Genomic DNA, 15,772 nt, shown 5'->3' with positions numbered 1-15,772 from the left:
TTTCTTTTTGTATATTCACTTATTTCCACACTTTTTTTATTTTACTAGTGGATGAATACCATCAGACCCTGGAGCTTTGTTTATATTAACTTTCTTTAATTGCTGCAGCACCTTGTCTTGAGTTAGCCAATTACCGTATATACTCGAGTATAAGCCGACCCGAATATAAGCCGAGGCCCATAATTTTACCCCCAAAAACTGGGAAAACTTATTGACTCGAGTATAAGACTAGGGTGGGAAATGCAGCAGCTACTGGTAAATTTCTAAATAAAATTAGATCCTAAAAAAATGATGTTAATTGAATATTTATTTACAGTGTGTGTATATAATGAATGCAGTGTGTGTATGAATGCAGTGTGTGCGTACGAGTGCAGTGTGTGCATGAATGCAGTGTGTGCGTATGAGTGCAGTGTGTGTATGAATGCAGTGTGTGTGTGTATGAGTGCAGTGTGTGTGTATTAATGCAGTGTGTGTGTATGAATGCAGTGTGTGTGTTTATGAGTGCAGTGTGTGTGTATGAATGCAGTGTGTGTGTATGAATGCAGTGTGTGTGTGTATGAATGCAGTGTGTGTGTATGAGTGCAGTGTGTGTGTATGAGTGCAGTGTGTGTGTATGAATGCAGTGTGTGTGTATGAGTGCAGTGTGTGTGTATGAGTGCAGTGCGTGTGTATGAGTGCAGTGTGTGTGTATGAGTGCAGTGTGTATATGAGTGCAGTGTGTGTGTATGAGTGCAGTGTGTGTGTATGAGTGCAGTGTGTGTTTGTGTATGTGTTGCAGAGCCTTGGTGGGGGGTGGGCATTGTTTTAATTATTATTTTAATCATTTTTTCTTGGTTATATTATTTTTTATTTTATTATTATTTTTTTAAAATATTATTTTAATATTATTTATATTTTTTTTTTTCGTCCCCCCTCCCTGCTTGATACATGGCAGGGAGGGGGGCTCTCACTCCCTGGTGGTCCAGTGGCATTGGCAGTTCAGTGGAGGGGGACTGTCAGAGAGCTCTTACATTTCCTGCAGCTCCTGTCAGCTCCCTCCTCCTCCGCGCCGGTTCGGTCAGCTCCCTCTGCAAGTCCCAGTGTAAGTCTCGCGGCCGCGCTATGACCCCGCGGCTCTCGCGAAACTTACACTGGGTGCTGACAGGGGAGCTGACCGGACCGGACCGGAGGAGGAGGGAGCTGACAGGAGCTGCAGGAAAGGTAAGTAAGAGCTTCCTGCCAGCCCCCAGTCTGCATTATGGCAATGTAAATTGCCATAATACAGACATTGACTCGAGTATAAGTTGAGTGGTGGTTTTTCAGCACAAAAAATGTGCCAAAAAACTCGACTTATACTCTAGTATATACGGTACAATTTTTCTGCACGTTTTTTTTGTAGCAATCATTTGCATATCTATTGCCATAGGATTTTCCTTAATATATACAGAGGAGAAATAGTTATTTAAAATTCCTGCCTTTTCCTGGTCTTCATTAACTAACGTCCCCATCCCATTTTTTTATTTTTTTTAGAATTTATGTACTTAAGAAATACTTTGGGTTTGGTATTGCTCTCTTTGGCTATCATTTATTAATTTTTAAGTTTACCAAATTTAATTGCCTTTTGCACACATTATTGGCTTCCTTATATTTTATATAAGATGCCTCTGATTTGTCTGATTTAAAGGCTTTGAATGCCCTTTTCTTATTTGTAATTTCTTGATTCACTTTCCCACTAAGCCACATTGGTTTCAATTTGTTTATTTATATTTATTATCCAATGGTACATATGGAGAAATATTTGTTGGAAGATATTCCATTTATCCTCCATGTTCTTTTCACTAAATAGTTTATGCCAATCAATATATTGTAAAGCTCCTCTTAGCTTACTGAAATTTTTAAAATCATATGTTTTAGTATACCCCATGTTCTTTTGTTTTTTTGAATTTATTCATTTCAAACTATCCTATATTGTGATCACTATTTCCCAAGTGCTCACCTACTTGAATGATGGTCAAAAAATCAACATTGTTTGTTAGAACCAGGTCCAGACAAGCATCCTTTCTAGTTGGTGCTTGTACGAGTTGTGACATGAAGGTGTCAATTAACAAGTTCAAAAACATAATTCCCTTTGCTGAACTACTAGTCCCTCAGTCCCAGTGTGTGTCCGGGTAATTAAAACTTTCAATAATTAACGTGTTACCCAGATTTGCAGTTTTCTCAATTTGCTAAAACAGCTATTGTTCCTCATCAATATTAACATTAGGTGGTTTATAACATATCCCAACCAATAATTGATTTCCTTTATTTTGCCCCAAGCAGATTTTTACCCATAAAGCTTCCACATTCTCCTCATCACCTTCCACTTGTTTATGATTTGGCTTTAACTCATGGTTGACATATAAACATACCCCACCACCTTTCCTGTTTTTTTTCTATCCTTCCTAAATAGTGTGTACCCATTTAAGTTAACGGTCTCATCCCACCATGTTTCAGTTATGCCTATTATGTCATAATGCTTAGTGTATGCTATTGACTCTAGTTCCCCCATTGAATAGTGAATACAACTAGGTAGTTGTTTGTTTGGATGATAAGTAGGACAGGGCTGGCATAGGTTGTGTGTGCATGCTTGTAGGAATGCTGCTCATGGGTATGGGGTTGAGTGCTTGTGCTCCGGTGATGGTCAGAATATGTGTTACCATCTGTCATTCCCTTATTCCCATAAAGTACTATTTCCAATAATCCACAGGGTATAATATTGCTGGTGTTGCATAATAATCCACACATGAGCCAAAGCTTAATGCTGGAACAAGACTGGTTTAATGACAGGCAAAGGCATTCAATTTATACAGCATAAAACTCCTCCTCTGAGCCAGCAAGATAATTGAGTTTTGGAAACATACTAAACTCAATTATCTGCTGGCCAGAAAAAAAATACAATTTCAAATTTTTCAGAAATACTATATACATACATAAAAACCCCACAAAAAAAACATATCCCTGGGTAGCTGAGCTTGATGGAGGTAACATAATTCAGTCAAATCCGTTTGGTGGTTTTTGAACAGCACCATGTGGAAGTTTGACCAGTCTGCCACGAGGTTGAATCTGAAAAAAGAGTTCCATAGAATTGGAAGCAAGAGCCGGTCTCCGTTTACATGGATTTATACGAAAACCGCCATAGATGGAGTAAAGCTGATTCGTGTGGAATGCTCCTCTTGTTCGTCTGATTCAAACCCCCGAACGCCGTTCGTATACCGTATTGAGAAGTAGTACGCATGGGACTTCCATATAGACCGGGGTTCGTGCGAGTGCCATGGCCAAAGCAGTTTCCAGGCACTCGACGACCAAGTCCCGCTGGCTGCGTTCGGGAGACAAGATGGCCACCTAGGAGCTTTCAATTAGTCTGCGGTTTTCGTATAGTTACACAGTGTTCCACATTCTAATTAGTACTAGAAAAATAGAACGAATAATCCAAGAGAATTAAGTACCAGGGAGGGGAATATTTTAATATAATTTATTATGATTATGCATTCTCTTATTCCCAGTAATAAGAGGGAATTATGATTTAATGATACATGTCTGCCTATGTAAAATCCTCATAGAGTTTTTTTCCCATGTCTCATTTTATTGAAATAATTATATAATATATAATAACAATAAGCGTGAATTGGTGGCATTGACAAAAAAGGAATTGGTTCTTATAACCATATAGACAATGTTGATTTAACACTGTAGCATTAATATCTTTATGGTACATAGGTTTGTTGAACAGCATAAACATACATAAAAGTGATACATAATTTAACATGACTTATTGTTCAGACATATATATATATATATATATATGTTGAAATCTAATAAGTATGAGTTAAACATATAACAACCCTATTTTATATCTAATAAAAATGATTAATAACTGTTCGAAATTAAATAAAGTGGTGGGAATGACAAAATTACAAGGGGGAGGGTGAATGAAAAAAAGAGAAAAAATAAAGAAACAGAAAGGAATGGAGCAAAATAACAGGTAGTAAGTAGGTTTAAGCGTATCTGCATCCCTCATCCAAAGTAGTGCAGGAATATTGCTGTCCACAGGGGTGCCATGACTTTCAAATGACTGGATCCCACCAATGTGGTTAAGAATTGCATGTTTATGGAAATTCTCTTGCTATAAATTTAAACAACCTTGTTAGCTATAGCTTAGGACTTTTGGTAATGTAAGTATAGTTTTTTGCACTTCTTTGGTAAAGGGGCTATGTAAGATAAGGCTATGCTGTTGGCACAGAATAGGTCTCAGCTGGATTTTCAAAGAAATAATCTGTAACAACTTTATTAATTTTAGACATTAAAGTTGCGGGGTCTAGTAATGTTTAGTTTACCTCCATTTACCCTACCATGGGCAGGATAAATGGATTAGAATGTGACTATAACTGGGGCATGATCTGACCAGGATCTTTGATATATGGACACATCAGCTACATTAGATAGGGTTTCTTTATCTACAACACACATATCTATACTAGTGTATATCATATGTACCGGGGGGAAAATACTTTGGAAGGAGTACAGAGAAGGGCTACTAAACTGGTTCATGGATTGCAGGATAAAACTTACCAGGAAAGGTTAAAGGATCTTAACATGTATAGCTTGGAGGAAAGATGAGACAGGGGGGATATGATAGAAACATTTAAATACATAAAGGGAATCAACACAGTAAGGGAGGAGACTATATTTAAAAGAAGAAAAACTACCACAACAAGAGGACATAGTCTTAAATTAGAGGGACAAAGGTTTAAAAATAATATCAGGAAGTATTACTTTACTGAGAGGGAAGTGGATGCATGGAATAGCCTTCCAGCTGAAGTGGTAGAGGTTAACACAGTGAAGGAGTTTAAGTATGCGTGGGATAGGCATAAGGCTATCCCAACTATAAGATAAGGCCAGGGACTAATGAAAGTATTTAGAAAAATGGGCAGACTAGATGGGCAGAATGCTTCTTATCTGCCGTCACATTCTATATTTCTATGTCCTTCTCAGACAGATATAATATATTGAGCCAAGTGTCATAAAGATCTGGGTCTAAAGTGCAATTAAAGTCTCTGCAAATTATAATATTGCCCTGACTTAGGGAGGTATTTTTTTTTAGGGCTTTACATAAGAAATATGTTTGAGAATTGTTTGACGCATATAAAGAAGCAATAGTAACCTGGAATCCATTTAGCGTACACACTAGAATGAATAATATATTTTATATATATATATATATATATATATATATACACATATATATAATCTGAATATTGTTTTTCTGTCTGAAACATCCAGCCTGCATGGAAGAAAATACATAACTCTTTTGATTTATGCGGGGAATAAATGTTGAATGCCTGAGGGCTTTTTTTCTAAATTATTTGGGGAGGTTTGGGCATGCAGAAATTAGTCTCCTGGAATCATACTGCTGCAGCTTCTGATTTGTACATGTCTTGTATTGAGAATCATCTCTTATGTGGGCTATTTAGACCCTAAGAAAAAAGAAGATGGGAAAGAATGAGCTAACCCTTTTTCTTAGTGCCTCAGATTGAGTTAATGCCCCATGTAGTATATGTCCATAACATGTGCAGGCATACTAGTGAATAATTGAGAATTAGAAAACATAGTCGAACACTTAAGTATCAAACATATGAGCTCAGTTGTTTATTTTCCCCAGTTGCAGTTAGATGGAGAATATTTCCGATACACACAGAGCCATCTAAGGAATGAGGGGTACAGTAGAAGCAAAAGCAGGGATAGTTTTATAAATAAAACAAATACTAAACACAGTATATACAATTGTTCCTTGCAATTAGGGCAAAGAATATGGCCAAACACGGAGTTAGTGTTAAAAACTCCTATAAGTTCAGCCTGGGATGCATAATGGGAAATCACAGAGAGCAGAACTGCTAAGAAACAATAAACAGTAAATAAAAACAATAGGTAAAAATTAGATGAAGAGTTGAGCCCGGTGGGGTGAAGAGAGCTCTATTCCTTCATCTTCTTGATTCCATCACCTGGTTCCAAGATCACATTGGTTCTACCCCCACACCATACCAACAATTTTGTGGGGTAATCCAAATTATACGGGATTTGGTTATAGCACAATATTTTGGTGACATTTGTAAACTCCCACCTTCTGGTTATTTTGGTGCTTAACAAGTGCACAAGGATGTTGATTCCTTGGTAGGGCTCCGATAATGCAAAAAGTAATGAAAGTAATGAAAACTATCAATGGCATCCTGTGGGGTATCCACAGTAAAATTGGAAGGTCTCATCAAGTGATGAATACAGTCTAGGGTCCATGCTGACTCTTCTAGATCACTTACAATTGCTTTGCACACGGCCTTAATGCAGCCTGTTAAGGCTTCTGTCGAGGCAGAGTTCACGTACTATTGTTACGTCTCAACCTGTCTTCTAGGTCAGCCAATTTTTGTTTCAGTGTTGCCTACTCTTTTTCAAGCTTGTGGAGTTTATCTATACCTTCATTGTGGGCTGCACAAAGTTCTTCAGTTTACTTTTCGAGGTGGCTAGTTCTGTCACCTAGTTTAGCTAGGTCATTGCGTAGGTTTGTGGCAATTTGTTTAAAGTCCCAAACTTGTTTAAAGTATGCTTGAAGCATAGCTCAAAGATTTTTCAGCATTTTAAAAAGGCATTTTTCTGTAACTGGAGCCTCCTCAGGTGAGTATAGCCTCAGAAGGTCCTTCAGAGGAGGGAGAGTGTGCCTCATGGTTGTCAATATCTTGCATTTGCTTGTGGCGATATTTTTTGCCCTGGCACATCGGGTCCATGATTGTTGGTTGTTTTGTAGGTGTCATCTTACCTGCAAAAGTAAGGGTTTGTTTCCTATTTTTATAAGCAGCAGCTGTATTTAACTGATTCAATTTTTTAACAGTTTGTGATTTAAAAAAAACCTGCTATTAGACCTACCATCAGTATGCAACACAACAATAACTAGTTATATTCTAAATCATAACACATGTGGCAAATCAAAATTGCAGATTAATTGATAATTTACTATTTATGATATATTATTTATTGTTAGTAAGTAAATTAAGTGTGCATACTTATATACAGTCATAGAAAAAAAAGTATGCCCCCTTTAAATCCTATGGTTTTATATATTAGGACTTAATAAGAATCATATGTTACCTAGCAGTTATATAATGTCACAATGTATTTTAAGGGAACTCTATAGGGTCAGGACCACAAACATGTATTCCTAACCCTATAGTGCTAAACTCACCATTTAGGTGGCTTACCTCCCCCCCCCCCCCCTTAGCTTCCTTAAAAGGAATTAAAACACACCTTGCACCTTATTTCCAGCGGCGCACGGGTCCGCCGGCGCTGGCCCCACCCCCTTGGTGACATAGTCAAGGGAGCATTGGATTGGCTAAAATTGTCAAGGGAGCATGGCCAAACACCATTTTGGCCAATCAGCATTTCCATATAGAGAATGCATCTCTGTGAGGAAAATTCAGCATCTCCATGCAGAGCGTGGAGACGCTGAACGGCAGTGCTGCCTACTGTGCAGCAATGCCCCAGGAAGCACCTTCAGTGGCCATCTGATGAGTGGCCACTTGGAGGTGTCCCTAAGGGCAATGTAAACACTGTCTTTTCTCTAAATGCCTTTTGCATGAAAATGCCTGCATATAATGATTATACTCACCAGGGCTACATTAAGCTGTAGTTGTTCTGGTCATTATAGTGTCCCTTTAATTACTTTGTTTTTGCATATATGTCACAATGTATTTTAATTAGCTTTTTTTGCATGTTACAGAAAAGCTACAAAATGAAATAGAGGAAGTGGTTGGATCAGCCCAACCTCAGACAAAACATCGCAAAGAAATGCCTTATACTTATGCTGTTATTCATGAAATCCAGAGGTTTGCCGATATTGCACCGAGTAACATTCCACATGCAACCACTCAAGATGTCACACTCAAAGGACATTTTATACCAAAGGCAGGTGTTTTGTTTAATTAAATGTTTTTATTATTATTTATAAATATAGGTTTATACATACTACACTTACTATGTTCCATTTTTTTTTTAGTGAATAAAAAATATCCAAACACATCGCACAGACAAATGAAAAAAATATTTATTTTCTAAGATAAGAGATTTTAAGTAATCTTATAAGAATTAAAACTCTATTTTTTTGTGTGTGGTCTGTTCCTTAATCTGTATTTTGTATAAATGTTGTTCTTTGTATCAGCACCACTGCTGAGAAATGCATGCCTAGCCTTCCACACTTGGTTTAAAGGGAAACTCCAGTGCCAGAAAAACGATCCGTTTTTCTGGCACTGGAGGGACCCTCTCCCTCCCACCCCCCAATCCCCGGTTACTGAAGGGGGGAAAACCCCTTCAGTCACTTACCTGGGACAGTGGCGATGTCCCTCGCCGCTGTCTCCGCCTCCGCGACGCTCCTCCCAGTGATTGCGTCGGCCGGTGGGCGAGACTAATCTCGCCCGCCGGCCGAGGAGACCTAATGCGCATGCGCGGAAATGCCGCGAATGCGCATTACATCTCCCCATAGGAAAGCATTGAAAAATCATTTCAATGCTTTCTGTGACGGAACCATCCGTCTGTCTAGTACTTTCGTGGATTCGGCTATTTTAGGCCATCCGTCTAAAGGACTGATTTGTGATGTTATAAAGCATGTTTTACCGCTCCAGCCTGTTTTCCAGCCGTTCACCTCATTCCGCACGAACTCCCTGTCTAACATATGGGTGGCCGCCATTTTGGGACTGTTGCACGTGTTCGCGGCCATCTTGCGTACGAACAGCGGTGTTTGCCTGTGAACGCGTGGAACTAAAAACGGATACCCAAACAGGCGAACACCGCTGAGACCTCCATACACCCAGAAGTTCGTGTTGGAACTACCGAACGACGAGCCATTCGGTAGTTACTTGTAATCAGCTATGGGGAATCCAGCGAACTCGGAGATAGTTGTGGATGATGAGGATTTCGTATGATTTTAACCGGCGAACGGAGACCGACTGCAGGGCCAAAACTTGTGGAACTCTTTTCGGCTAGAAGATCCGTGCAGTCGGTCAAAACTTCAATCGTCCATAACTCCCGAACCCCTTAACCGAATGGGCTGAGATTTGGACAGAGTGTTCCCCTAACCAAGACCTTTCAAGCGGTGCTGGACTCAAGGGTGTACCCCCTGGTTTTGGGGTACATCCATAACTGGGGTGAATTATTGTACAGTTTAATTGTGTTATGTGATTATCTGAGGGAGGAGAGGTGGGGGTGTTACCCTGTGTATAATTGGTTATTTTCATCCTCCCCCTGGGAGTGCCCTGTGTGTGCTTCTTCCTAATAAAAAGCAGGCTGGATGTTCCAGTCCTCAGATCTTGTTTTGACCCTCAACACGGAGCTTCAGTCTCGTTATTGGGGGGATTCTTATTTACGCTCAAGGACTATTATTGGGAACTTATGCCGTTTGGTGGATATCGTTACTCGAGAGATTACTACTTCCCCTGGTTACGGTTCGTGGATGATACAGTATACGAACAAGGACTTGATATGGTGAGAGGGGAAGGTGGGCTAAACGGTGACGTACTTATTAAGACAAAAGGTGTCTTAACAATTGGTGGCAAGCGACGGGATGAATCCCACAACACAGAAGGAAAGAAATGCAGTATGAACAGTTAAGACGTGCTACTCTTAAGGACATAATAGAACGCCGAGGTCGATCAGCAAGCAATTTAAAGAAACGAGAAATTATTGCTTTGCTAAGGGAAATGGATGCAACACAGGGAACGGAGAACGCTAATGTGCCCAGCAGTTTGGATTTAACACCCGAGGAGATACAATTTAACCGGGCAGTGCAAATAAGGCCCCAACCCCTCAGCAGACATTGTGGAACGTGTGCAAGCCGCAGTAGCAGCACACCAAGCACTCCAAGGAAGAGGAGCTGCAGCAGCAGAGGTACCCAATAACGATTCCGGAAGGAAAAAGGTACCATTTGCTGCATTCAAAAATTTTATTGAAAATGAAGGAGAGATCGATGGGTTCCTGGCCGATTTTGAGAGGCAGTGTGCCCTCCATCAGGTACCCACAGACCAATGGGTCACCATCCTCTCTGGGAAATTATCCGGCCGGGCTAGTGACGCATTTCGGGCCATCCCAGAGGAGGAGATCACCAGCTACCGGGCAGTGAAGGATGCGCTCCTAGCCAGGTATGCGGTGACCCCAGAAGTTTACAGACGGCGCTTCAGGGAAACCAACAAACAAAGTGGCGATTCGTATGTGGAATGGGCCTGCAGAGTTCACCGTACTGCAGCCCACTGGATGGCAGGATGCCAAGCAGTATCGGGGGAAGAGGTACTACAGGTATTCTTACTGGAACACTGTTTCGAGAAATTGCCTACCGGGGTCCGGGAGTGGGTCAGAGATAGAAAACCCTCTACCCTACCCGAGGCGGCCCGGTTGGCAGACGAATATACTGATGCTCGCAAACTGGACAGTACCATTGTTAAAGTTCCGACCAGAGTGGAATACCGACCAGCAGCCCCTCCGACGCCAACAACCTACCAACCCCCAGTGCATCGCAGCCCAGTAGTACCACCGTCCAATAATTATGTACAGCCATCCAAATTTAATGCCAGGGATTATTCCCAACCCATCCGGTGCTTTCTGTGCAAACAGTTGGGACACAAGCGCCCGGAGTGTCCGCTGAACCAAGCTAACCAAGCTCAGTCCTGGAGGAGATCAGCCAACCCGAATCAGCGACCACCACAGCCTGCTGCTCACTGTGTAGAGCAGGAGAAATTCTGGGGTATCTTGCACGAAGCCGACCCGGTGCAAGCCGCCCATCAGGACAATCGCCAGCAACACCGGCAGACTGTGAAACTAAATGGCCGAGTGGTAAATGGACTTAGAGACACAGGAGCCACCATGACACTGCTCCAAAAGAACTTGGTCTCAGAACACCAGCACACCGGAGACACAGTGGCCATGAGGGTAGCAGGGGGAGCCGTATTCCGGTTACCTGTTGCCCGTGTTCACCTGGACTGGGGAGTGGGCGCTAGACACGTGGATGTTGGGGTTATGAAAGACTTGCTCGCTGATGTGCTTCTTGGTAATGATTTGGCCCCTTTGGTTTCGGCCTATGCTCCAATGGGCCCCTTGGACGTTAACCCAGTGACTACTCGCTCTCAGACCCGTGCCTCTGGAACCAGCCCACCTGCCGAGGAGGCCCAGGTAAGACCCCTTTCCCCGACTGACACCTTAGCTCAGACCCCCTTACGTTGGGATTCCCCAGAGGAGTTTGGGAGGGAAACCCGGGCAGATCCTACCTTACAAAAGTACAGGGACAGAGCAGATGCTGGAGAGGAAGGGATAGACGGAGAGCGGTATAAGTGGGTGGGGGACAGGCTATACAGGATCCCGAAACCTTCCCAGAAAAAGATAGCCCCTCCGCAGAACCACCAGCTGGTGGTGCCCGCGAAATACCGGCAGGAGCTGCTGCGGATAGGGCACGATGTCCCTTTAGCCGGACACCTAGGGTCACGTCGCACAGCCTATAGGATCTCCCAGAATTTCTTTTGGCCCAACTTCAACCAGGCTGTACGGATATATTGCAGTACTTGTGACACATGTCAACGGGTAGGAAAACGAGGGGACCACCCTAAGGCTAAACTATCAGCGATGCCTATTATAGGGGAGCCCTTTTCCCGCATAGCTGTTGACATTGTGGGTCCACTGGCCAGGGCTAGTCCATCAGGCAAGAAGTATATTCTTACTGTAGTGGACTATGCCACTCGCTATCCAGAGGCAGTAGCGCTGTCGAACATAGAGGCAGAGACGATTGCTGATGCCCTGGTTAGGATTTTTACCCGGGTTGGGTTCCCTAAAGAGATCCTCTCCGACCAGGGAACCCAATTTACTGCGGTGCTCACCCAGCAGCTGTGGAAAGTATGTGGCATTAAACCCTTGCTTAGCTCGCCTTACCATCCACAGACTAACGGTCTCTGCGAGCGTTTTAACGGTACCCTCAAGCAGATGCTGAGGACCTTTACGGACACTTGCAGGGACTGGGAGAGATTCTTGCCGCACCTTCTGTTTTCATACCGGGAGGTGCCCCAGGAATCTACTGGGTTCTCCCCTTTTGAGTTACTGTATGGGAGACGGGTCCGCGACCCCTAGATCTCATCCGGGGACACAGGGAAGGGGAGACGGAGCAAGAAGGGACCCCCATAGTACCATATGTTCTGGAACTTCGGGACCGCATGGAGAAACTGTCCCTGATGGTAACGGAGAATCTCCGGGCGGCCCAGGGGAAACAGAAGAGGTGGTACGATCAGGGTGCCCGACAGCGAGCCTTCCAGGTGGGGCAAAAAGTATTAGTGCTCAAACCTGTGAAGGCCAACAAGATGCAAGCCTCTTGGCAAGGCCCGTACAGGACAGTGGCGCAGATCTGCGATACTACCTATTTGATAGCCAGCTGTTCAGACGAAAGGGTCCAGAGATCCTTTCATGTGAACATGCTGAAAGAGTATCAAGAACGACCTGAGAACATTGCAGCTGTATGTGCCCCAGCTACAGATGACCCTGAGAATTTGCCTCTCCCTGATCTATTAGAAAAGGACCCCCAGACTGACCTCACCTCCCTCGTACAGTTAGGAGACAGGTTAAACCCCACAGAAAGGATCCAAGCGAAACAGTTGTTATGGGAGAAGCAAGCAACTTTCTCCCAGGATCCAGGTTACACCCACCTCGCTATACACAAGGTAGAGACCCCCGGACAGACCCCCTTACGACAGCCGCCCTACCGTATCCCTGAAGCAGTCCGAGATGGAATGCGGAAGGAGATACAGGAGATGACCCAGCTTGGGGTCATCGAACCTTCTGACAGCCCTTGGGCTTCGCCTGTAGTCCTAGTACCTAAGAAAGATGGGACCACCCGGTTCTGTGTGGACTACAGGCGACTCAACGAGCGGACTACCACTGACGCCTACCCAATGCCCCGGGTAGACGAATTATTGGATCGTATTGCCAGGGGACGTTATCTGACCACCATAGACCTATGTAAGGGCTACTGGCAGATTCCCCTGGCCGAGGATGCTATCCCCAAGTCGGCCTTCGTCACCCCATTTGGCCTGTACCAATTTAGGGTCATGCCTTTTGGGATGAAGAATGCCCCGGCTACTTTCCAACGGATGGTGGATAGACTCCTGGATGGCTTCCAAGAATTTGCCTGTGCATACTTGGACGACATAGCGATCTATAGTGGGTCCTGGGAGGAACACCTGGTACACATAGGGGTAGTGCTGGATAAGATCCGGGCCGCTGGCCTGACATTGAAGCCAGAAAAGTGCCATGTAGGTATGGCAGAGGTACAGTACCTGGGTCACCGAGTGGGATGTGGGAACCAGAGGCCAGAGCCCGCCAAAGTAGAAGCGGTGGCTAACTGGCCCACACCCACTACTAAGACCCAGGTATTGGCCTTCTTAGGGACAGCCGGGTACTACCGACGTTTCGTTCCTGACTACAGCTCTATTGCTAAGCCCCTGACAGACTTGACGAAAAAGAACTTGCCTAAGCAGGTCCTGTGGTCCCCGGCTTGTGAAGCTGCGTTCCAGGCACTGAAACAAGCTCTCGTGAATGCCCCTATCTTGGCTGCCCCAGTCCCTAACAAACGCTTTCTCGTTCACACAGATGCTTCCATGTATGGACTGGGGGCTGTGTTAAGCCAAGTTGGGGAAGATGGAGGAGAGCATCCTGTCGCATACCTCAGCCGAAAATTACTACCCCGAGAAGTGAGTTATGCGGCAGTTGAAAAAGAATGTTTAGCCCTAGTCTGGGCCTTGAAAAAGTTAAGTCCCTACTTGTATGGGCAAGAATTTTCCCTTGTAACAGATCATAACCCCCTCGTTTGGCTTAACCGGGTCTCAGGCGACAATGGGAGACTGCTGAGATGGAGCTTGGCATTACAACCTTACAACTTTACTATTAGCTACAGACCCGGTAAGCTGAACGGAAATGCGGATGGCTTATCCCGACAGACCGACATATCCACCACCTCGTAAGTCCGGACATCCCCAAGTTGACCCGCCACAGGGTCAAGCCGGGTCTGCCGGAGTGTTCCACAAGGGGGGAGCCGTGTGACGGAACCATCCGTCTGTCTAGTACTTTCGTGGATTCGGCTATTTTAGGCCATCCGTCTAAAGGACTGATTTGTGATGTTATAAAGCATGTTTTACCGCTCCAGCCTGTTTTCCAGCCGTTCACCTCATTCCGCACGAACTCCCTGTCTAACATATGGGTGGCCGCCATTTTGGGACTGTTGCACGTGTTCGCGGCCATCTTGCGTACGAACAGCGGTGTTTGCCTGTGAACGCGTGGAACTAAAAACGGATACCCAAACAGGCGAACACCGCTGAGACCTCCATACACCCAGAAGTTCGTGTTGGAACTACCGAACGACGAGCCATTCGGTAGTTACTTGTAATCAGCTATGGGGAATCCAGCGAACTCGGAGATAGTTGTGGATGATGAGGATTTCGTATGATTTTAACCGGCGAACGGAGACCGACTGCAGGGCCAAAACTTGTGGAACTCTTTTCGGCTAGAAGATCCGTGCAGTCGGTCAAAACTTCAATCGTCCATAACTCCCGAACCCCTTAACCGAATGGGCTGAGATTTGGACAGAGTGTTCCCCTAACCAAGACCTTTCAAGCGGTGCTGGACTCAAGGGTGTACCCCCTGGTTTTGGGGTACATCCATAACTGGGGTGAATTATTGTACAGTTTAATTGTGTTATGTGATTATCTGAGGGGAGGAGAGGTCGGGGTGTTACCCTGTGTATAATTGGTTATTTTCATCCTCCCCCTGGGAGTGCCCTGTGTGTGCTTCTTCCTAATAAAAAGCAGGCTGGATGTTCCAGTCCTCAGATCTTGTTTTGACCCTCAACACGGAGCTTCAGTCTCGTTATTGGGGGGATTCTTATTTACGCTCAAGGACTATTATTGGGAACTTATGCCGTTTGGTGGATATCGTTACTCGAGAGATTACTACTTCCCCTGGTTACGGTTCGTGGATGATACAGTATACGAACAAGGACTTGATATGGTGAGAGGGGAAGGTGGACTAAACGGTGACGTACTTATTAAGACAAAAGGTGTCTTAACACTTTCCTATGGGGTTTTGAGCGACGCTGGAGGTCCTCACACAGCGTGAGGACGTCCAGCGACGCTCTAGCACAGGTTTCCTGTGCTAGAACCCAGGAAGTGACCTCTAGTGGCTGTCTAGTAGACAGCCACTAGAGGTGGAGTTAACCCTGCAATGTAATTATTGCAGTTTATGAAAAACTGCAATAATTACACTTGCAGGGTCAAGAGTAGTGGGAGTTGGCACCCAGACCACTCCAATGAGCAGAAGTGGTCTGGGTGCCTGGAGTGTCCCTTTAAGACACACCCTGATGAATCCAGTTGGTGCTAGAGTTATCACCTTGTGACTTTCAGGCACATTGCCCATAAGGAGTTGGTTCCTATTATTGGTACTTTAATCAAGAGGCATGACTGCTTACCTGCTTACCTGCTATCGTAGTTTTTGTTTTTTTGTCAGAGCATTTATCACTTGTCTTAGCTTCACCCTTGTCAAGTTAAAGGGACACTATAGTCACCAGTGCAACTACATGTTTTCCTGACCCTATAGTGTTAACACGACCATTTAGCCCCCCTAAGCCCCTCATGCCTCCATAAATATAGTAAAAATCTTACTGTATTCAAGCCAGAATCTGTAAATATGCATGCTGTTA

At 44.1% G+C, this 15,772-nt stretch overlaps 1 protein-coding gene across 1 annotated transcript in view; it reads left to right on the top strand.

The window, feature by feature from the left end:
* Positions 1-15,772, top strand: part of LOC134586126 (cytochrome P450 2K1-like) — a 205,994-nt gene that overhangs the window by 179,911 nt on the left and 10,311 nt on the right. Inside the window, exon 11 of the mRNA XM_063441636.1 lies at positions 7,781-7,965. Coding sequence (XP_063297706.1) covers positions 7,781-7,965 — 185 coding nt within the window. The remainder of the gene's footprint in view (positions 1-7,780; positions 7,966-15,772) is intronic.

The sequence above is a fragment of the Pelobates fuscus genome, chromosome 2 (genome assembly GCF_036172605.1).
Source record: "Pelobates fuscus isolate aPelFus1 chromosome 2, aPelFus1.pri, whole genome shotgun sequence".
NCBI classification, from domain to species: Eukaryota; Metazoa; Chordata; class Amphibia; order Anura; family Pelobatidae; genus Pelobates; species Pelobates fuscus.
Note: the sequence above shows the minus strand (reverse complement) of the source record. Positions and strands in the feature narration are given on the sequence as shown.